Source organism: Podarcis vaucheri (assembly GCF_965113315.1).
Source record: "Podarcis vaucheri genome assembly, chromosome: 14".
Taxonomy (NCBI): Eukaryota; Metazoa; Chordata; class Lepidosauria; order Squamata; family Lacertidae; genus Podarcis; species Podarcis vaucheri.
Genome location: NC_138752.1, coordinates 22,174,689 through 22,197,101, shown reverse-complemented (window position 1 = coordinate 22,197,101; position 22,413 = coordinate 22,174,689). Strand labels below are relative to the sequence as shown.

The 22,413-nt window shown below is 38.2% G+C and overlaps 1 protein-coding gene across 5 annotated transcripts in view; it reads left to right on the top strand.

The window, feature by feature from the left end:
- The window catches only part of ASB7 (ankyrin repeat and SOCS box containing 7), a 39,808-nt gene extending 17,797 nt beyond the window's left edge, over positions 1–22,011 (top strand). For 4 of the 5 annotated variants that reach the window (XM_082198794.1, XM_082198791.1, XM_082198793.1 and 1 more), the window contains exons 5-6: positions 2,168–2,773; positions 17,559–22,011. In XM_082198794.1, the coding sequence (XP_082054920.1) occupies positions 2,168–2,773; positions 17,559–17,698 (746 nt within the window). In that variant the 3' untranslated portion in view covers positions 17,699–22,011. The remainder of the gene's footprint in view (positions 1–2,167; positions 2,774–17,558) is intronic. The other variant, XM_082198795.1, reaches the window with a different exon arrangement.
- Positions 22,012–22,413: the final 402 nt, after the last annotated feature.

Below are 22,413 nucleotides of genomic sequence, written 5' to 3'. Positions count from 1 at the left end.
TGAGGCTGTTTTAGCGATTTTTATAATTCACTCCTAGGTATGGCGTGATGCACATATGTATGGTGACACACACATATTGAATGTACATAAATGATGGGTTGCCTGTAGTTAGCCTCTGGCTTGTTTCCTTCTTAAGTGTAGCAGAGTTAGGAGCAGGGGAGAAGCAAAGCAGAGGTGTTTGAGCAGTGTGCACAAGTTTGCACTGAATCTTAGTTTTTAAAGTGGTTTAAAGTTGTATTTTAGCCAGGCCAATGTTTTAAACTGTCCTTGCAAATATCTTATCTCAATCTTGTATGCAGATAATGCCAGTGTATGTATAAGCAAAACTACTCTTAGAAAGGTTGTGGGGGGGAGATATGTGTGTTGTGTTGGAATATCAACTCTACACTGGTGGGTCTTTAAAGAATGAATCCAGATTTCTGGGGATAGAGGGAAATCTGTGATACTGTTTTTTATTTGTTACCTTATTTCCTCCTATGGCTTGATGTTTACATGCCTGAAAAACCTTAATTTTGTGAAATGGCAAACCCAGATTATTTTCATTTTATAGAAAATGCTTTTATCAAGATGATCTGAAATAACATGTAGCTTACATACTTTGGAAATGCCGTGAACCACAGAGGGCATTCTTTCTTTACCTTATACAGCATTGTGCACTCCCCCCCCCCCCGCAAAAAAATACAAGCTCATCTTGCCAGACCACAGTACATCTGCATCTTGGGCCAGCAGATGTTACTTCACATGCTTCTTTTTAAGACCAAGAAGCACAAGGCAAAACAGAACACAGAAACAAGCATGACATTTTAGAGTTGAAGGAGCTTTGATGCATAGAAATACCTTGAGCAGTTGGATTTAGGATGCACAGTGGAGGTCGGGGAGCTTAGACAGTGTGAGCAATCTGTACCATGTACTCCTGTTTGGTTTGTTTTTGACCAAGATGTGGAAACTGAGGAGGTGAGTTGAGATGAAGCTTACTGCAAGAACTCTGTATCAGTTAATTCATATTTCAAGCAAATATGAATTTCAGTGAATCTACTTCTAATTTGAGCTGTTGCATGAGCTGGATGAATAGTTGCTCTGTATGAAGCAGTTTCCTGTGTTCCCATTAAAAACATTAGAAATCACAACAGCACTAAAAACAATTAAAAAGGCCTGATTAAAATGATGCATGCATATTAACACCTTTTCTGAAAGCACATACTTCCCTTATAAAAACAAAATAAAGCTTATAGTGTGGAAGATCAGTGTTTTCCTTCTGCTAAAGAGTTCATTGTTCTACTGTAAGTAGGTTTAGCAATCAGGGTAGCGAAGTATCAGTTAGTTGGTGCAGCCCTGTCATAATAGTTAGACAGCAGAGCATTTCCCCTCATCTTCGTCTTTTCCTGGTTTGGCTTGTGGGGGGGGGGACTTGCCATGGAGGAGTTAGGCTGGAAAAGGAGCCTGCTGCCAGGCAGAGTTAGGAGCAAAGACTTCTTCAAGAAAGGTACCAACTAGCACCTGTGGTTAAAACAAGCCATGACTTTGCATTGTATCATGTTGCCAGACAACAAATCATGGTTAGTCTGCTGAGCTGCATTCAGATGTCTTAACAAGCCACACTTTGGCTAAACAAGCTGCTGTTCAGCATTATGTGTGAACCAGGCTAATATGCAATAATGTTGAGTCTGTTCAAAAGGAAAGTGAGTTCACCCGTAAGTTAAAATACATTAATTTTGTTTGTTACTACGCTGTGTATTTTTGTGTGTTCTTACTGTAAACCATCCAGTGATCCTTGGGTGAAGGGTGGTATAGAAATTTAATAAATAAAAATAAAATTCACTTTTTCAAATAGACCCATGTTCCAAAATTTTACATATTTTCAATTGGTGAAAGTGAAAAAGGAGAAAGACTAGCTCTTCCCCTAACTTTTTAGATCTATCTATCTATCTATCTATATCTCTATGTCATCTAGCTAGCTAGCTAGCTTGCTTTTATTACGGTAAGTAAATAAAATGAACAGCTTACAGCATAATATAAGTACTAATTATTATCAATTGCAAGATAGTTGAGTAAGATGATTTAGTAGGACACCCTCCCAAGAATTGTAACAATGTATAGAAAAAAATTCAGATGCCTTTTTGTGTTCTTCTGATAGTAGCTAACCTATTGCAATTTTGTTTAACTTTAGCTGATCCCACAGTGAAAGACTTAATTGGAGGCTTCACGGCTCTACATTATGCAGCTATGCACGGCCGAGCTCGGATTGCACGCCTAATGCTGGAATCAGACTACCGCGTTGATATCATCAATGCAAAAAGTAATGATGGCTGGACTCCTCTGCATGTGGCTGCTCACTACGGCAGAGACTCGTTTGTCCGTCTCCTGCTGGAATTCAAGGCTGAGGTTGATCCACTCAGTGACAAAGGTACTACACCACTTCAACTGGCTATTATCCGCGAAAGGTCCAGCTGTGTCAAAATACTCCTAGATCACAATGCCAACATTGACATTCAGAACGGCTTCCTGTTGCGCTATGCTGTGATCAAAAGCAATCATTCTTATTGCCGGATGTTCCTTCAGAGAGGGGCTGATACAAACTTGGGGCGCTTAGAAGACGGGCAGACACCATTGCACTTGTCTGCTCTTAGGGATGATGTACTCTGTGCACAGATGTTATACAACTATGGTGCAGACACTAATACAAAGAACTATGAAGGACAGACTCCGCTGGCAGTTTCAATAAGTATTTCTGGAAGTAGCCGACCTTGTTTGGATTTCCTACAGGAAGTAACAAGTATGTATACTGGAAATCTTTAATCAAAGTCCTCCAATGGTCTTTGGGGGAAGTTGGTGGAAAAATGAGTTTCCTACTTAGCTGGTTATTACTTGAAAGTTTAGGCAGGCCCAGAGAATAACCACTATTTCCCCCTTCAGAATCATGCTTGTACTTCAACTTGTATACATTCCTCCTGAACTAACTTGGATTCAAATCCTGAATTATTATTTTTTTTTGGGGGGTCAGTCCTAGTCAATCAGCAGTTCTGCATGTGGCAGGAAGGTAACAGAGAATGAATGCTGAGAAGTGTAAAATACATTTTTCCAAGGTCTTTCTCTGGTTTACAAAGGAATGTTCAAAAACTGCTGCTTGCTCATAAATTATTTTTCACTTTTCTTTGTTCTTCATTAGAATGGGAGATGATACTGAATTATTTATCCCTTGGGGCTGTGAAATGAGCCTGGTTATTGTGTTGACATCCTTTGGACCTCACAGTGATATTAACATGTGTATGTTGGTTCTTAAATTACAGATCTAAGCAATTCGTGGTTGATACCACTTACTACTAAGTAGTATTATTTTCACCATCAGTCTTCTTCTCATCTTTGGCAATCAAACTTTACCAAACCAATTCCTTTTCCAGCAGTTGCCTGACACAATATTTCTTCTTGGTTTGTGCTTATGATGCAGTGTTGACATGGTTAATATGTACTGTTTTGCTTTGTCACTAAGCCCCCAATTTATGCACATTTAACTTGTGCACATTCAGCTTGACATGCATGGCAAAAAAAGGAGGGGAGTTTCGAGGAAAATGATTTTGGTAATCCCACCTGCCATTGAATCCAGTGTCTTTTGCTTATATGTGATTTTGGCTTTAGGCATGATCCCGAGAACGTAACCCCACTCAAACTGCAGGCTTACTTTTGAAGTAAAATCTAGAGTATACAGAATAGAGCAGAGCCAGAGTTGTTTTTGTGACAAAACCATATTATAACAATCAGCCTGTTACGTGTGCACTGTATGATAATGATATCTCACCGTAGGTGGAACTTGTCAAATGTAGGAAGCATGTAACAACCCATAGTTCCAATTCTGTTCAGTACCAATCACTTGTCTTTTCTCTAGTCATTGCTGAGATGTGGGTAAGACTAACTCAGCTGTATCTGAGGCTCCTACATTAAAGAAGTGTGTGTATGTGTATGGGGTTTGATTGCTAAATAAGCTCAAGGAGGCATGTCATAGGTATGTAAATTATCTGCTCACATTATTGAATTTGTACTTCCTTTGAAACTACAGAGGGATTAATTTTTAACATACAGATTTAGTAACAGGTGTAATACCAAACTTTGCTTCAGCATTATTTAATGAAGTTTGGGCTTTTGTTCATTCTCCCTCACGTCACTATCCCACTGTTCTCTCTAGTTTACAGAAACCATTAATTTATCATCATCTAAAAAACAACAACAATGCAGATCTTTAAAGCATTTCCTTATTTTACAAAAAATTGTCCCAGAAAACTAATCCTTTCCTTTAAAACAAAGAGAGAGGTTACTGCCATTTGCATTGTCAGTGGGGGTTTTTTTTTGGGGGGGGGTTGGACTTGTAGTTTTCCTTCATTTTTTTCTTCTCTGAAGTATGATTTCACCCAGTTTTCTTTGCATATAACAATGCATTCATGTCCTAGTTACTTTGTATCCAGGCACTTCCTCTGCAGAGTTTTTCTTCCAGCTTACTCTTCTCCTACCCTAGCAACTTCCTGCTTAGCACCCTCCTATGTGTGTCATGTGGGAATTTGGGATTGGTTTTTTTCTTGAACACTTAAACCTTTTTTTAAAAAAATGTGCTTAATATGTTCAGATTTTTGAACATTAAGGCTGCAGTCCTAAACACCTAGATTGAATTTTGCTCCCATTAGACTCCATCGAACTGACTTCCGACTAAGGTATGTTGGATTGCCCTTCACCACTGTAGTTAAGTAATTTTTAGTAGCACTGTTCCTATCAATGTCTCCCTTTTTAAAAACTTCTCAGTCTCCTTAACCCTACAGTGTAATTTTGATCTTTTTCAGTGTCCTTCATGGATTGTACATGGATTCTATACTGTCTTTTTATTTTCATCGCATCCCTTCTATTGTCATAATCATTTACATGCTGTAGGCATGTATTCTCCTGATTTTGATTGTATGCCTCTCTTCATCAAAATGTAACGCCACACTAGCACTGGCTAAGATTTGTGGAATGGCTGAACTGAAAGATCTCTGTGCTGATTTTCTTCTGAGCCTATCCCTTCTAAGGCTTGCTTTGCTCACGTTCTGCTTCTCATACCTTCAGCACTACCCTTGTACAACCCTTTGAATATTTAAGCATTGAATAAGCAGCCACACTGGCCTCCTCCCTACACCTGTTGTTTTTGTCTTTCTGGTGCCCAGTGCATCCATGTGTAGCACACCCAGTGATCCCTGGGGATGGCCTTGGGCCTCTCTTGGCCACGTTGGTCCTATTGCATACCCTCCTTAAATGCTTTTGACTTGGCAGGAATGTGTCCTTGAACTGTGGTAATGCCTCTTGCTTCCTGGATAAAGGGTGGAAAGGGTTGTGCATGTGTGCTGACTTTAGCATGCTTTGCAATGTAGGCAAAGGAAAGTCACATCCATTGCTTGGCCCACTCTTGCCTTTGGTCTCATTCGCCATGCAGCCCTTGGGAGGAAAATGGTTCCTTGCCCCTGATTTAGGCCTTATTCCCAAGATTTATTGCATTTGTCTCTGCCTCTGGGATGCCATTTGACAAGTTTGTACTGTACTTTAGCTAACTAAGTCAAGACTGCAGGGAGAGTACTCCCATCACAAAAAGTCAGTACAGGATGTGTCCATTAGTAAGTGTATTGAACCACTTCCAGCTTTTTGGGCAAACTTGTGACAGGCTTATGAAAAGCCAAGGTGCAAACTCATTCTTATTTTTGTAAAGGGAGTGGTTAGTTGCAGCACTTCCTTAAGCGAAAACCTCCAATGTGTGGAAAAGCAAATACCTTTAGCTTGAGAGAAGGCTCTTCAATGTTTATACACACCAAGCCCCAACATGAAAAGTTATTTGTCACCTGTAGCCATGATGGTAGCACTGTATTTTATATTATATGATAATTAGTGTGTGAACCATAGCTGTCAACCTTCCCTTTTTTTGCGGGAAATTCTCTTATTCCAGCGCTGCTTCCTGCTGCTATCCCGGATTGTTAGATACAGTGGTGCCTCGCAAGACGAAATTAATCCGTTCCGTGAGTCTCTTCGTCTAGCGGTTTTTTCGTCTTGCGAAGCAACCCTATTAGCGGATTAGCAGATTAGCGCTATTAGTGGTTTAGCACCTATTAAAGGCTTAGCGGCTATTAAAGGCTTAGCGGATTAGAAAAAGGGGGGGAGCAAAAAAAAAATCGGAACACTCGCAAGACGTTTTCGTCTTGCAAAGCAAGCCCATAGGGAAAATCGTCTTGCGAAGCAGCTCAAAAACGGAAAACCCTTTCGTCTAGCGGGTTTTCCGTCTTGCGAGGCATTCGTCTTGTGGGGCACCACTGTATCCCGTAGACTGTCCCTGGGACAGGTGAGGCTGCTGATCCCTTATTTTCAAATCTGAAAGTTGACAGCTATGGTCTGAACGCATCCCTCTGCCCATTTCTCTCTAGGTTGGCTTTGACAGTTTGACTAGGTGGTAATAACTGTTTGTGGCAACAAAGTATAAAGCTATAGTTACGAGGTTTATTACTGTGTTGCAGTAGTCTAAGCAAAAGGCACATTACTGCTCTAAGCAGCTTCCATTGATGAAAGGGGGCCAGCCAGCTTTAAGGTTGGATGCTTGGAATGTGGCTTCCTTGATAATCATAATCAGAGAGGACTCTGTTGAAGAGGACACTTAAACAAGTTAGTCTTCTCAAGGGAGATTATTTAATTACATTTTGTATCTTTTATACTACTGTACTCCCTTTGTTAAATTGAAAGATTTGTGGATTGAAAAGTAATTTGAAAGCCTTTTAGATCCCCCTTTCTTTAGACACCTACAACTGAAATGAATCTAAATTTTCTTTGCCAAAATTTGAAAAAGTGTGTTCGGTGTTTTTAAGTCGTGCAGTGGCTTCCACTCCTACGTAATTTGAATCCTTTGAAATTGAGAACTTCATGGAATATAGTTGTGGTCAATGGGGCGATTTTCCTGCATCAGCATCTTTCAATGTGTAGGAAAATATTCTATAACTTAATATGAGGTTTTAAAATCATTTGCTTCAATTAATGGTTGTAAACTTCCTCTGCTTTTCAAGTCAGGTTGAAGAAGATGGCTTAGTTCATCCTCTTGTAGAGATGTTGTTTTTATGGAACTAATGTTATAGTGCATGTGATATTGTAGACTCTTCATGCAGTACTAATCTCCCCTTGTTAGGTAGCTGATAGTCAAATGCCAGTTTTAAAATAAATAGTGTTTTATGAGACGGGGGCAGGCTTTTATGTATGTTGGAGATGGATCAGACTCTTTCAGAGAAGAGACATCCTAGGTTCTTTTGGGCATGGAAAATAGTAGGCTAAACTTTCAAAGGGTTATGTAGCATCTGAGGTGGGTGACTGTTAGTCAAAGCAAACTCCCTGGCTATCATATTCCAAGCACATTTTCAAAGCATGCATGTTTGCCTCAAGAACATAACTGGGCTTTTTGTTCAGGTAGGTGCTTTGATATTGCCGTATGTTTTGTGTGTTTATCCCCCAACAATCCCTTTATTCAACCCCCCCCCCAAAGTACTCTGTTTCAGGGAAGTTGGGCTGCCTTTGGGCATTGCAATACAGTATAAAAGTGAAATATACAGTGTACTAATTGTAAATGGAGCTAAGCTATAACATATGCTGAAGTCTTGCTGATTTAAATAATGCATTTGTAAGTGTACCACCATGTATAATTGTACACTGTGTGCAGCAAGTTTGAACACCATGAGCATGAGCCGGACTTCTGTTGGGCTTGATCTACAAAGTGAAATAAGCTTTCAACAAAAAAAGAGACCTTGCGACAAACGGCTGTTATCTCAGGATTTTGGAGTTTAGTTTCAACCACTTTTATATTCTACTTTTACTGATGCTGGTGTTGGAGTGGATTTCTTACATTCCTATTGAATTTTGATCTGCATACAGTTGCTGTTGCCTGCCGCTGCGTTAGGCAACAGTATTATCAGTCTGTATACCAAAAAGGTGTTGTGAACCTGTAGCTTGAGGCTTTTAAAAGAGCTGGAGTTTAATTGCAGCATTTTCAGGTCACCAAACAATGAATGGGTGAGTGGTACTTATCCCTTCAGTTTTGCAAGCAGATTTAACATAAGTATAAATGGGTAGGCAGTTATTAGATTTCTTACCTGCCCTTTACGGCACGTTCCCAGGGCGTTACAACAATAATATATACAATTATAAAACAAAATAGTTACAACCATAAACAAAAGTGTAAACAATTACAAACAATTCCATATATAAAAGCAAAACAGACATTTAAAAGCAGTTCCATAAATAAAAACCATTGAAGTTTATTCCAGTGCAGATGCAAGACTGAACATTAAGCTATAGCTTCATGTGAATGCCTCTGGCTTTAAATGATCATCAGATTGTATTTTTAGTATTTGATTGTAATGTGCATTCTGTTAAAATCATGAAGTGGGGAGAGTGGAAGCATCACTACTTTGAAACAAAAAATAGCAATAGGTCATTTGATTGCTATAAGGCAACAGTGTATTTCGTAGGGGTGTGAATTGCTTCTTTTACCTCACTCTCCCCTTGATATAAATCACATAGACAATCAAAATAATGACAATTGCCTTTTCCTTAAAACAGCTTTCTGGGATTGGTGCCCATTTATGATGGCATTTTAACTTGCAGATTTCACCTGAATTATCTAATGAAAGAGGTTTTGGTTTTTATATGAATTTTTAAATCAGATATAAATTAGTTTAACTTTAATTTCACACCTATCCTTTTTTTTTTTTTGCTTAATATTACTGTTTTGAAGCCTTTTACACAATAGATAGTAACATCAAATATAGTTCATCGCTACCTTGAAATTTATTATTAACCAAATTCATGAGTACCTTTACTAGCTAGACAAAAGATGGCATCTATCTAACTCACATTTGGAATAATGTTCTCCATAGATTCTGTTCTTTGTGGGTGTGGGGCGGGGAGGGGAAATGTTTCTTACAGGGGGGGGAGCTATGATCTCATATTCCTTTTGAGAAACCAATTAAAACATTTTTTGAAAGAAGAATGGTGGTGGGTAGAGGGGAAAAAGTCTGCTCTTTTCCAGCTATGTGGAATTACATTGCATTTTAGGTTGTTACTTTTTTGTGGGGGGTGGAACAAAAACAAAAAGACAAAGCACTTCTTTGCCTTCAGTGGAAACGTTGGGTCTTTGTGGGCATCCAAATGATCAGTGCAAAATTTTGCAGTGATGGAAACTTCTTTTTAATCTATGCTAAGTATAAGAAATGTTATACTGGAGAAAGAACCTCATTGTTTCTGGTCTCAAACTATCATTTAAAACCAGGCTTTGGTATGCATTTGAAATGGAGGGTTAAACACTAGCTTTCTCCCATTGAGGTAACTCTTCTGGGAGAGAGAATTTTTTCTTTTATAAAGCTCTGTTATATCATTGGCCACAAGAATCTAAAGCAAGCTGCAGGAGGTAGATTTTTTGGGGCAAGTAGGGCAATTATTTTATTTTTTTAAATTGACACTCTTGCACAACTAAAATGATTTCACGAATCAGCAATCAATCAAGGAAAACTAGAGAAGGAGAAATATAATATACCAGCATATGAAAGTACATAATTGCTCTGCTTTTGATACTCTTGATTCATTCGTATTTTAATTTTAGACCAGTTTATCTTTTGACAATGATGGTTTTATTCCTCATATAGACCGCAGACAGAAAACCAAATTGTGTGCTTCTGGTCTAGTTTGCAGGTCAGTTGCTGCTCTTGTGATCCTGTAATGGGACTGTTGCTGATCTGGGGAACGACTTGTGTGCTATTGAGAAGCCTAGAATGACTAAAGTTGTGATGGTGCTTAAAGTCCATAATAAATTGACCATGTCCTCATATATATGCCTATATGCCAATAGGCCCTGCTCACTAATCCATCGGTGCATCAAATTAGGCCAGCAGTACCAGGGAGCAGGTCCTTTGCCAAAGTTGTCCCCTGGTTTTGGAATGCTTGCTCATCAGATGTGAGGGAGTTTTTTTTAAAAAAAAATGTGTTGATGTGCTAATGGTTATTTGATTGATTTTTGAAGGGAGGGAGAGGGTTTTTAAATTTTGCTAGAATCCAAATAACTGCAAAATCAGTTCTACATGCCAAAATATGTTTTAAGTTTGTGTTCCTTATCCTCCCCATTCTGCATCACAAACCTATTTTGAAATTGATTGGATTGATTGCAGTTAAAAATGCATGGGGGTGTAAAGTATGTAGGGTATATACATGCCACCCCATTGCCTCTGCCTACTCCACCCTTAAATTTTTTAAATTTATTATTTGTGCCCGCCCATCTGGCTGGGTTTCCCCAGCCACTCTGGGTGGCTTCCATAGAAACCAAAAATACACTAAAATATCACACGTTAAAAGCTCGGGGGTCACATAATTGACCTTTTTAAATTCAACAGAAGAGACTGAAGGGAAGTTGCACATTGGCTTAGCTGAACATACCGGTATTTGTGTTACCCAGTTTCCAAAAAAATGGGGAGGTTTCTAAATGCATTGCATTGAATGTGCTCACTGGCCAGTTTTAGATTTTCCTGCTCAACGCAGAAAGATCAAGGCATAGATGGGGATGGTGAAGGTGGGGCCAGCATGCACCTTCACTCCCCCTACATGCTTCATGCAATTCTTTCATGTTCTCTGTATTGCCTGGACAGGGCTTTAGATTTGAGAAAATATAGCTTTCAGGGTTGGGGTGGGGGAAGGCACCTCGCTGAGCATACCAGAGATCTTGTGCAAACTCAAAAGTAGGGTTTTGAATCCTATCTTATAGCTATCTTTATTTTAATATATCTCTTGGAGGTTTGGTATCGTACGTATTTCATTTTTTGATTGCTGCATTTCAGCATTTGGAAAAAGTAACTTAAAATGCTTTAAATACAATACTGCTTGGTATCAGTTTTCTACAACTTAGAAGTTGTCCCGTTCCCCCTTTCCAGGCAGAACAAGATTTTGAAAAGTATTCCATGTCCCTAGTATGGGAATGGATTTTCAGAGCAGGGTAGGTGTTCGCTTACAACAATATGATGACTACTTTGAAAATCTAGCTGCCAGATAGGCTTGAAAATCACAGCAGGTTTCGTTGCCTGTGGTGAACAAAAAAATGTATATTTAGGCCAGGCTGGAAAACATTACAAAAAGTTTTTAGGGATGGGAGCTTTTGGGTCTTTTAAAAAAAAGATATTTCTGCTTCTATAAGAAACTTTGTGGTCTAGTAACTTCTGTGGACTTCAAATTGCCATATATTACAAGTATAAGGATAATATTAAGGGTGCTAGGTAACTGAATCGCAAAGGCACTACAAACTTATTAATGGCTGAATTGTAGACTCTAATTAGAATATTTAGGTCTTTGGGCTGTTGTCTTAGTCTTGTGCCTGCCTTCCTGTTTGTGATGGAGTTTTTTGTCATTAGTGGGGTTTTTTTTAACTTTCCCATTGCCGTATCTGCTTCATTAAAACAACAACCCACCCACCCTCAGATACTCCAGATGATAACTATAACATGTCTGTGCTTGCTGTCAGATGAAATATGCTAGAAAATACACTGTTAACATATACCTGTTAGACTGTTCACTCGTAGGAATCAGCTTCTTTCTGGAGGATGGCCAGATTTGGTTAACGCAGCAGGAGAAGTTAGCTTTTCTAAAGGGTTCCCCTAAGCAGGTCTTAAATTGCTGAGGTTTCAACTCTCACTGTCCTTTCCCACAACAGAAAAATGTTCAAAGGTGGCTGCCATTCAGATTATTTTAAAAATGCTTCTTGTGGTAACATAATACGCAAACTTACTTTTAAAGTCAAGTGAAGCTTATGGTTGTAACTCATTCGTATACTTTATTTATAAAGACTGCAGAATAATATCAAAACCACTTAATGGAAAAGTCACAACACTGTTGATTTCTGTGTTCTGGAATCTCTTGGTTTTATCTATGATGAGTGAATATGCAGGCTGAGGGGTGACTCATAAGGTCATTTTTAGCACAAATTCATGTTTTCTTAAGCCTTTGTAATATAAGGCTAGCTGTGCAGCTGTGCATTGTGGCCCCATTACATGCATAAAGAAAGCAGTGCTCAGATTGGTGTCCCAGTGCTTTCAGGAAAGAAATTTCTACGCTTGTTGTTCAACTTCTATTGGATATGTAATATGTGCAATATGTTCTCCAGTATATTGTCTAATGATCAGGTCTAGAAGCATTAATCTACTATATTGCATTTTTTATGTTCTGTTCTTCCTCCAACAAATTTGGGGTCATGCACCAGGTTCTTCCCTTTCCCTTCAACCGCACAGCCGCCATATGAGGTCGGTTGAGCTGGGAATTGAAGCTGAATCTCCCTGGTTATAGCCTGTCACTGACCACTACATCAAAGCAGTTTTATTAATTACCACAGAAATTTGCATGAGACTATTTTCTACACAGATGTGACCTCACTCATGAAACTCCAACTGCTTCGTCATATATATACACTGTCGTGAAAGAGTTGGCTATGGGTTCCCATGGCATAGAAACACAGCTAATTTGACATAGGTACTCCTGTACTCTGGGAGAATGTAAATGCAAAGACTTCTCACACTTCTCACTTGGAAGTAATGTTTGTGTAGAGAATTGGGCTTCCTTGGGAAGAGTCTAAGAGAGGAGTTAACTTGTGGGGAGGTGAGTAGAAACAAATATTTGTATGAATGAAAAGTAATTTAATTAGATTTCTCAGTCACTGTTCCCTCTCTGAGATTTTATTTTGCGTTTGTCAGACACCATCCAGTTGTGCCGGAACTCATATGTGGAACATATCAACAGCAGTACAAGGAGCCGACTTACCCCAGAGGGTAGCCACAAATTGTCCATCCCCACAATAGCCATGGGGGTGGACCATCAAGATCCCAAATAAATGGTTCACCCTCCTCACCCAGAGGAGGGGAGCCAGCACAGGCTTGCCTTGCTACAGCCAGATACGACAATTCACAAATCGACAATTCACAAATCGTTCCCTCTTCCTTCTTGAGAATGGAGCCCTAGCCTCTTCCCCCAAATGGGGTTAGGGATGGAGGAAACACCTTGCCCAGTGAAAGATGGGAGAAATAAATGAATTAGGAGGCTGTTAATGATTGCATCAACATTTCAGTTCCCTTCCCCCCACCTTAGTTTCCAAAACAAATCTTTAGAGCACAGTGTTTTCTGTCTTACTTTTTTGTTTCCTTTAGCTAAAATTGAAATTGCATAACATTAGGAATAAACATTAATGCCCTGGAAAAGGCTAACAAAACAATTTCAAGATCATACCAAAAATGATGATAATGGCTTACAACATACCTAAACGTATATTCCCAGAAGGTCATTAAAAGCTATTTTTTATCAAATGGAGTTTCACAAATTTGATTCTCAGAATCACAAATAAAATTAAGTTTTAACATTATAGAATTTGGAATATGGCTATGAAACCAGTCCCACAGTAGTGAAGAATTTCACCACATACTCACAAAAGAGGGAGAAAATGCAGGTGAAGAACTTCACGAAAGCTGGTCAGGTTCAGCTGTAATATAACCAGTGCAATCCCAGATCTTTCCTCCTTTTCCCCCTCTGCCCCTGCTGAATAAACCCATTACAAATATTTTGCCATAGTTTTTATTCTAGCTTTTTAGAGTATTTAGATTTTTGACAGATACGCTTTGGATTATGTTTATAATAAATGGGTCGTATTTGAATTGATAGTATCTCAGAGGGTAATATGTAATGGTAGAAGCAAGTGATGGCACTAACTAAAATAATTATATCTTTTCGAGGTACTAAATGTATATTAAGAGATTTGATTTTCTGTGGCTTGTTTTGTTCTAACAGTTTCTCATCAAGTAATAAAAGCCTATCTAATTTTCACATATAGTCTTCCATCTGACTACTGTATTTACAAGCATCCAGTTATAATGCTACTGGGGCATCATCTATATATTAAAAAAACTCAACTAATCTACATAAATATTAATTTAAATTTATGAAAAAATGAAATCTCTTAATATACATGTAGTACCTCAAAAAGATATAATTGTTTTAGTGCCATTACTTGTTTCTACCGTTACATATTACCTTCTTGAGAGATACTACCAATTTAAATACGACCCATTTATTACAAACATAATCCAAAGCGTATCTGTCCAAAAATCTAAATACTCTACTTCTGTTTAATAAAGCTGACTGAAAATCCGGTAATTCCCCCCCCCCCCTTCTGATAAATGCTTTGTCCGTTGTAACTAAGAATTACAGTTGCTACTTTCACTTTACAGCTAATAAATTGAAATATTTCTGATTTAGTCATCTCTCAATTTATGAGTTTATTTTATTTATTTAAGTAACTTTTTCAAAAAAACAAAACTTCAAAGGTAGCTTACATATTAGAACATCAAACAACATACAAAAAGATGGCAGCCCAGCTTTTTAAATAATTTCTGAAATGGAAGAAATTTAGGAACAGTGTTAATCAAGGAAAGTAATTCATAAAACCACAGTTATAAGGGGGAAAGCAGCAATTTTGTAAGACAAGTATTTGGTAAGGGCTATAGCTCAGAGGAAGACGTATGGAAAGTCTTTCGTTCAATCCTTGGCATCTTGAGATTGGACTCAGAATGTTCCTAGTCTGAAACCCTGGAGAACAGCTGCTAGTCAGTGTAGACAATACTGTGCTGAACTTGATGGGCTGGAGGTCTGTCTCTACATCAGGTAGCTTCTAATGTGTTAAGCCCAAATGCCCTCCTAAAGAGCCATTTTTTAACCAACCACATAAAATCAAAGTATTGGAGTCTGACAGATCACACTTGATAGGATATTCCACATGGTGGGTGCCAGTTTGGAAAAGGCCCTGCTCATGATAGCTGCCCATTATGCCCCATGAGGAGAGAACTTTGGAGTGAGGACTCATATGTTGAATTGGGCACATTGAAAGGAACATATGGAATTCCCACTGTATCTTTACGTTGCAGTTATGCATAATCATATAAAATCATAAGCTGATCTCTTATTTAAATCTAAAACTCTAAAATTATTGAATATATCAAATATTTTAATCTCAACCATTTTTCAGTTTGAGCACATCCTAATGCTCTTTGCTAATGCACTTGAGGAACAATATCCCCAAAATCATTCTCTCTTTGAACTAAACTATCCAATTTATCACCAAGTTCTTTAAAGTTGTTTACATGAACATGTACTTTATTCATTGATGTTTTTAATCTTTTTTGACACTCTTAGGTTTCTCAGTATATTCTTTCTTCTTTATCTGTGTCTCTATCTTCTGAAAGTTTGAATTCCTTCATTAAATATTTTTTCTCTTTCCTCAAGAGACTATATTGGGATCTCTTACCCAATTAATTTTCTCAGGAATTTTTGGAGTCATATCCACAAATCAACTTTGAATCATTCACTCCCCAATATATTAGCAGGACAATCTTAACTGTAAATCTTTCATTTCATCCATCCCACAGTCTGAATCAGTATCATATCAATTTGTTTCAGAATTCTTTTTCAAATAATCATATTTTGATACTTCCCAATCATATCTCGAATAAAATATATTGTGCTTCTCCCATATACAAGAAAATTGTAGAAAATGAAGTGCATAATGTTGCATCAATGGTGGACATTTTGTAAACTATAAACATTTTTCAGCTACATACTATATTTCACTATCCCTTACATACTATAATTTATATTGCAACAAATCCATATAAAAAAGAACATTGAATTTCCAAATCCTTATTAGTTGAGAAAATAACAGTCACAAAATCAAATAGGAATTTAGTATGTAATAATGTTTTTGATATGCATTTCCGAATAGGTTCATGGTAATATTGGTTAACGTTCCAAATAGTCAGAATTCTCAGACTTTGCTGAACAGTGTTATGAAATGGTCGCACCTTTTGATGATCTAAGTCACTTGTACTGGTGAGGTGGCCTCCAGCCATATACAGGTGTACAAAATACACACCTGGAAGTGAGTTGCTGTGGCTGGTCTGTGTTGGAAATGGAACTTGTTAGCTGCCTCCTCCCCCCTGGAAAAGGTGGGCAGGCTCACCTGACAGCAGCTGCAGTTTTCGGAGTACCCAGCTTGACAGTTCTCAGCTTCTGTCTCTTTGAAGTAGTATTGCATTCACTGAACTTGAGCCCCTGGGATAGGGTGGGTTATAAGTGTTTGCTTAAATCAGGCTTTTTAACTGTTGCCTGTACCAAAGGAACAGACAGCTGCTGCCTATACTTCTAGAATAAAACTTACTAATAAGAGCCTTCATTAAATTTGATGGTTCAAACATGTGCCATCATTGGAAGCAGACAGAGAAGGGTTAATGGAATTAGTTTTGATACCATTGTATTTCTGAATGTGCTGGCTTTGGAAGTCTTTTAATTGTCATGTTTAATCTCCCTTTTAATCTTTCCAAACTTGGCAGAGGTTCTGCACTTAGTATTACCTCTTAATCATCATTAGATAGAGCTTGATTTGTTGCCTTCTTCACTTGTATTGCTTTTGCCCGATTACTAATAACATTTTACATTTGCCAAATGAAGGTTCACTGGTGTTGGTCTATAATCCTCCCCTCCCCTCCCTTTTTCATTCAAATGCAACCAAGAATGAATAAGTTCTCTAGACACCAAGAGCCAATAGATGTGGCAACTGGTGCTTAACACTGGAAATGTCCATTGTTAGCACATTCCCAGGAAATGCTCTTCAGCTTATCAGGGGGAAATGTCAAGATGCTTAATAATCAGCTCTTAAGGAATTCTGCCCTAAGTGTGGATTGTCTGCCAACCCCCTTCCATTTTATTCAGGAGATCTGTTGCAGATTTGGATGTGAGATGTTTTTTCTGTAGGCTACAGTCAATGTTCAACTTTCAATGTACACTTGTGAATGCTGATGTGACAATCCGATTCAAATGTTGTGAATGTCTGAACACTATTGAGATAATACTGTTTGAAAATTTCCTGAACTGTAGTTGTTAGCAATCACTGTAGTATGTCCAGAAAAGGAGAAAATCTCAATCTCCCTCTCACTCCCCTGCCCCCCCCCCAATATTCATGAAATCTCTGGGATTTTCAGTCTTCACCTGTAAATACCATAAATTTCTGTGAATATAAAATCATGCACTAGTGGTTAAAAGCAAATGTCTATATGGTTAAGTTTGAGTTGGCAATACTTTTTTTATTAGTTCTGTGCATCTCATTCTGCAGTTAGCTTAAAATTTGTTCTTAGGCAACTCTGGAAGGGAGCAACTCAGTGTTAGAGCATAGTAATAGTTGGCATGCAAAAGGTTCAAGGTTCATTCTGGCATCCTAAAAAGGCTATTGGGTAGCAAGGTTGGGAAAGACTTCTGCTTGAGACCTGCTGCTAATTGTTTCTAACTTGGATAGTTTAGCTGAAACCTGACATTTAACTGAACACACAAAAACCAGTTTCTAGGTCTACACATTTAGCTGTTCTGCTTCATAGTGCTTGTGAGAGTTTCTGCTTGTTTGTTTCAGCTTTCAATTACCTTTTAATGATGGCATATTCTTTTTATCTTCTTTTCAGGGCAGCCACGGAACTTACAAGATCTATGCCGAATTAAAATCCGCCAGTGTATAGGCCTTCAAAACCTCAAACTACTTGACGAACTACCAATTGCCAAGGTTATGAAAGACTACTTAAAACACAAATTTGACGATATCTGACATTTTTGCAAAAACGTTGGACGATAAGCAAGATTAGTTTATATTCCAGATACCTTTCAAAGGCTGGTCACCTTGCACAACGTATATCCTATGCAATTTCTGATTTTTTGTTTTCCCCGAGAAGTCAGAAGGCAGGTATACAATTTCTTTGGGAGGGGGGTGTTTTATACCAAATGCTAGAAGGTCTTACTTTTTTATTATTTCTTGGTCCAAGTTTACAAGATCCAAGCTCTCTATACAACTTTACGATTGTAGTCTGGTTTCTCCAACCCCTCTCCACAGGGGTGAGTATCTTATTTTTTTTATTTTTAAAACACTTAAACTTGCAGCTTTGAAATGAAGACAGAATGTCAGTTGTTGAAAGGGATCCTTCCCCTACCCCAATGTAGCATGTGTAATACTGTGAGATGGCTGAGTGAATGCTAAACAAAGTAAAAGTAGGAGACTTAAGGAAGTAATCCACAACACACTACTGTTGTATAGCCTCTGTTCCATGGGGAATCCCAGGCAAGACCCTCTGAAATGAAGGATCTACATAGCAGCAGTGCTTCCTGGATTAAGCCCACTAGCATTGCTCCCGTGCCAAGGACCAATATGGGTATCCACTTATTCCTCATAAGGAGTCCTGACAACTGACTGGATTCCATATAGTCACTATTTTCTACCCATAAGGTGCTTTTCTCAGAATCATGGCTCAGGCTTGTAACTAGGGTGTTCAGAGTTTACTATAAACACGATTGCTCTTTGGAAACATTGCCACCTTCATTGTTTTTTTCTTTTCTTCCTTTTTCTTAAAAAAACCCAAGTTGGATCTTTAACATAATAATTGTAGTTCCGATGTCCATATGTCTTATCCTTCCTTTGATGCCAGTATGTTCGCTGCTGTTTGTAATTAGGTTTTACACTGCTCAGATGCCTCTGTGGTCTCTCTGTATTTCTTTTTTATAAAAACATTAACGGAAAACTAATCTAATTTCAAAGCCGATGCATCCTGTTTCTCATATGCAATAATTCCCCCCCCCCCCCCGGATTTATATTTTCTCCATCACACATGTGACTCACACACATTCCTACCCTGGTCTCAATATGATGTTCGTTACTTATTGGAATTGCTGCTTGCTTATTGGGATATATATATAGATATTTTTGTTACCCCTCCCAAATTTCAAAGGCATCTAGTTTGGACTGTTGTGGCTCACTTCTTCCTCCCCACCCCTCACCCCCATGCAAGAGGATAATCTGTGGTATTCTTAAAACCAGAATCTGGCCTAGCAATTGGGTTTCCATATTTTTAATAGGGCTCCATAACCTGAAACCTGCTGTGTTTTCAGCTTGCTTGATGTTAATTAGGACTTTGGGCTAATTCACGAAACCCCTAATTTGTTCTTATGGGCTGTGGTGTAAACACAGCATCTCAAAATACCTTTGCTGACAGGCAGATCTGTGTAAAATTTACCATAAATCTGTAGGTCACAGATCTAAAGGGGAACCTTGTGTGAACAATTAAGTTCCATAAGTATGTTGAAGCATAAATAATTGGCCATACCCATAGAAAACTTAGCCACAGCACCTGGACCTTTTTTATTTTGAAGATTCTATATATAACCCCACTGTAATGAGACTTTCTCACTCGGAAGATGATAAGCTTCTGAGCAAAAATCTAAATCTGCACGAACCCAGGCTGTGCTTTTTAGGCTGAAACTGGCACATGTTTAATTATGGCACAGGCTACTAGTCATACTTTGGGTAAAGCCTGCAGTTTGATAGGAGTTGAGATTACAAAGGAAATGAGTTTATAAAAGTTATCCTCTGCATGTCAGTGGCTTTAGCATCCTGAGTTTTGGGGTTCCATCTGAGATTCAACATAGATTGCACTTGGGGAACATAATTAGTTCTCTCTGCAGTTTCCAATCACTTTCCCACCACTCGTATCTTAAAGGGGAACAGAAGTCAGTAATTTAGGATCAATAGAGCTATGTGATCAATGGTACATGACTGCAACATTAATTTCCATTCTCATAAGCATCAATCCTGTTGCTGTCAATCAATACAAGGAACTAGGGTAGCAAATGACAACTTTTTGCTCAGCAAGCACTGACTTAGAGTGCAAGGTATTTCCTCCCAACACACATACCTCCCCCCTCTCTTATCAAGATTCTACTTCAGAGGAATGTATGTTGTTTGTTTTAAAAAATGGAATTTCAGTGGCCAACTAGTACATCATTCTGTTCTATTCTATTTAGTTTGCCCTTAATTGGAATAGCATTCGAGCTATGTATGCTTCATCAGATGGTCTTTAGTGAATACAAGGGTTTTGCAAGTCTGGACAACACGGTCCCTGTTTCTTGTGATAAGGAGCTAGGAGCAACTCGTCTGTTTTGGTCTTCAAGGAAATGTTCACAAAAGCTTCCCAATCTCTTCGAATTTTTATGTTCTTTGGTATCTTAAGGCCCCAGTCCAGTTTACTGGAGATTCAGGCTTTGATCAGTTTGGTTGACTTTCTTAAAGTGATGGTGCATTCTTACCAGCCTAGTAGTCTTTACTGGTTCAGGGATCAATTGTAAGGTGAATTTTATTCTGTCTTGCTGCTGTGACTTCAAAAAATATATATAAAATGTATTGCTGATAACAAAAGTGCTATTTAATGAAATGTATAATTCCATTTATTTATTTGTTTGAGGTTTGTTTTCGTGTCTCTCCCCCTGCCCCAAAGTTTTAATAATTGGCACACTTTGAATGAAGTACATCTTAGGCCATAAAGTAAAATTCCCTTAAACCTACTGTGTTATCCATTATTTCAGTAAAGCCATTTGACTAGTTGAAGGCAAAGTGGGGAGGGGCAACCTTCGGTCCCAGTTCTTAAGAAAATCAAGCCTTTGACTTATTAACTGGGTAGTTGGTCGTCTTTCTTTTTAATGTACAGGAGATTCCATAGCATATGCACCATGTTGAATGTGCATTGTGCATATCTCCATGCAAGCCCAACTCAATTGCAACCCAATTATACAGCCTGAAAGATTTGTACCTCTTTGAGCAAATATAACTTGTTTTTGAGAAGAGAATCAGAATGAAATGATGTTGATGTATTTTGGTTTTACCACTAAAAAATGATGGAAGCTTTTCCATTAAATGTTTTGGCTTAAATTCCAAAAAAAGATAAGAGCATTTATCCCACTTCTTTAATATTAAACATTTTTATATAGCTTTTTTTAAAAAACAAAACACAAATTGGCAAACACACCAAAGAAATGGACAAGATGAAGATCATTAGCAAACCACAAACCTCATTCTTTTAAAAACAAAACCAGAGTTTTGTAAATATTTCTGTTTATAAATGTACAGCAGAGTAAGAGTCTGTTTTTTAGATTATTTAATTACCATATTTCTAATCTATTTACAATATTAGAGACCATATTTGTAAATTCCCAAGGCTTCTGTTTCATTTTTCATTTTTGACTTATTTCATTATTCATATTAGGAACAATCTGCCCTCATAGGGACAGCATGAAGACACAGCATTTTGTATTTGTTGGTTTTTGGTACTTCATACACACAAAGATGCCCAGTGTAGGAGTAACTGTGGCTCCCTGCAAGTGTTGATTTGCAAATTAGAAGCCAGCTACATGAACAAGTTTTTCCTTCTCTAAGCACAAACTCTCTTCCACTACCCTCATTCAGTTTAATGCTATATCTGCACCAGTGCTAACCAGGATTCCCCTTGTCTGTGTCAGATCCTGGTTAAGATGGCTACCTTATTTTCGCATTAACCACAATGCAGGTGCAATGTTTCAACCATAGTTAAAGCTGACACTGGACAACGAGAAGGAAATAATCCCTGATAGAGAAGGAGTGAAAAGGACCCACATTCCTTAAGCAAAGCCATGTTTACAAATCATGGCTTACCTTACAGAGAGCCAGCATTTCGTTTGCACCAGCCTCAAGTGACTGAGAATATAGTCCACTGGGAATGTTGCCTACGGAAGCACACTTGAAGCAAATTGGTGGTTCTTGTCTGTGGCAAGCTCCGGTTCCTTTCAGCGGAGCCTGAGATGGAGACCTTTGCTGTGGATTTTATGTCAGGTTTTAATGAAGGATGGGCTAATGAAACCTGAAATCCCAGTCTAACTCAATATGGTCAGTTTGTTGCAAATTTCACTGTGAGAAGGATGATGTACCATTTTGCCCGCCATTCTTATCTTCCATGCAGTTCTTTCTGTGTTAGCAGCATCGTAACATATTTTGTTCTTCCTTTTGTAATGTAAGGTTTTGCGTTGGGTCATTTTGAATTAAAATAATTACCAAATTCTTTTAAATCTGCTTCATTTCTTTTTTTTAAAAAACCATTCAAAAGTTTTTATTCTTTATATTGCAATGGTTGGGGCAGATTGCCTCAGTAACTGCCTTCTGTAAATATTGTACTTGAAGTATGACCATCAATTTCTGGACATATCTTTCCTTGGCTGTTGAAATTGCGTACTTCTCAGACCTGGAATTTAGTGATTGTCTCAGAAAAAAAACCCTAGGATGGATGGATTTAAACCATAGTAATTTATATCAGCAATTTAAATTACCAAGAAGAAAGTCTATGTCAAGTAATCAATTAAAATCCACATTCTCCATTTATTATTAGGTAAAGGTAAAGGTACCCCTGCCCGAACGGGCCAGTCTTGACAGACTGTGGGGTTTGTGCGCCCATCTCACATTTATTGGCCGGG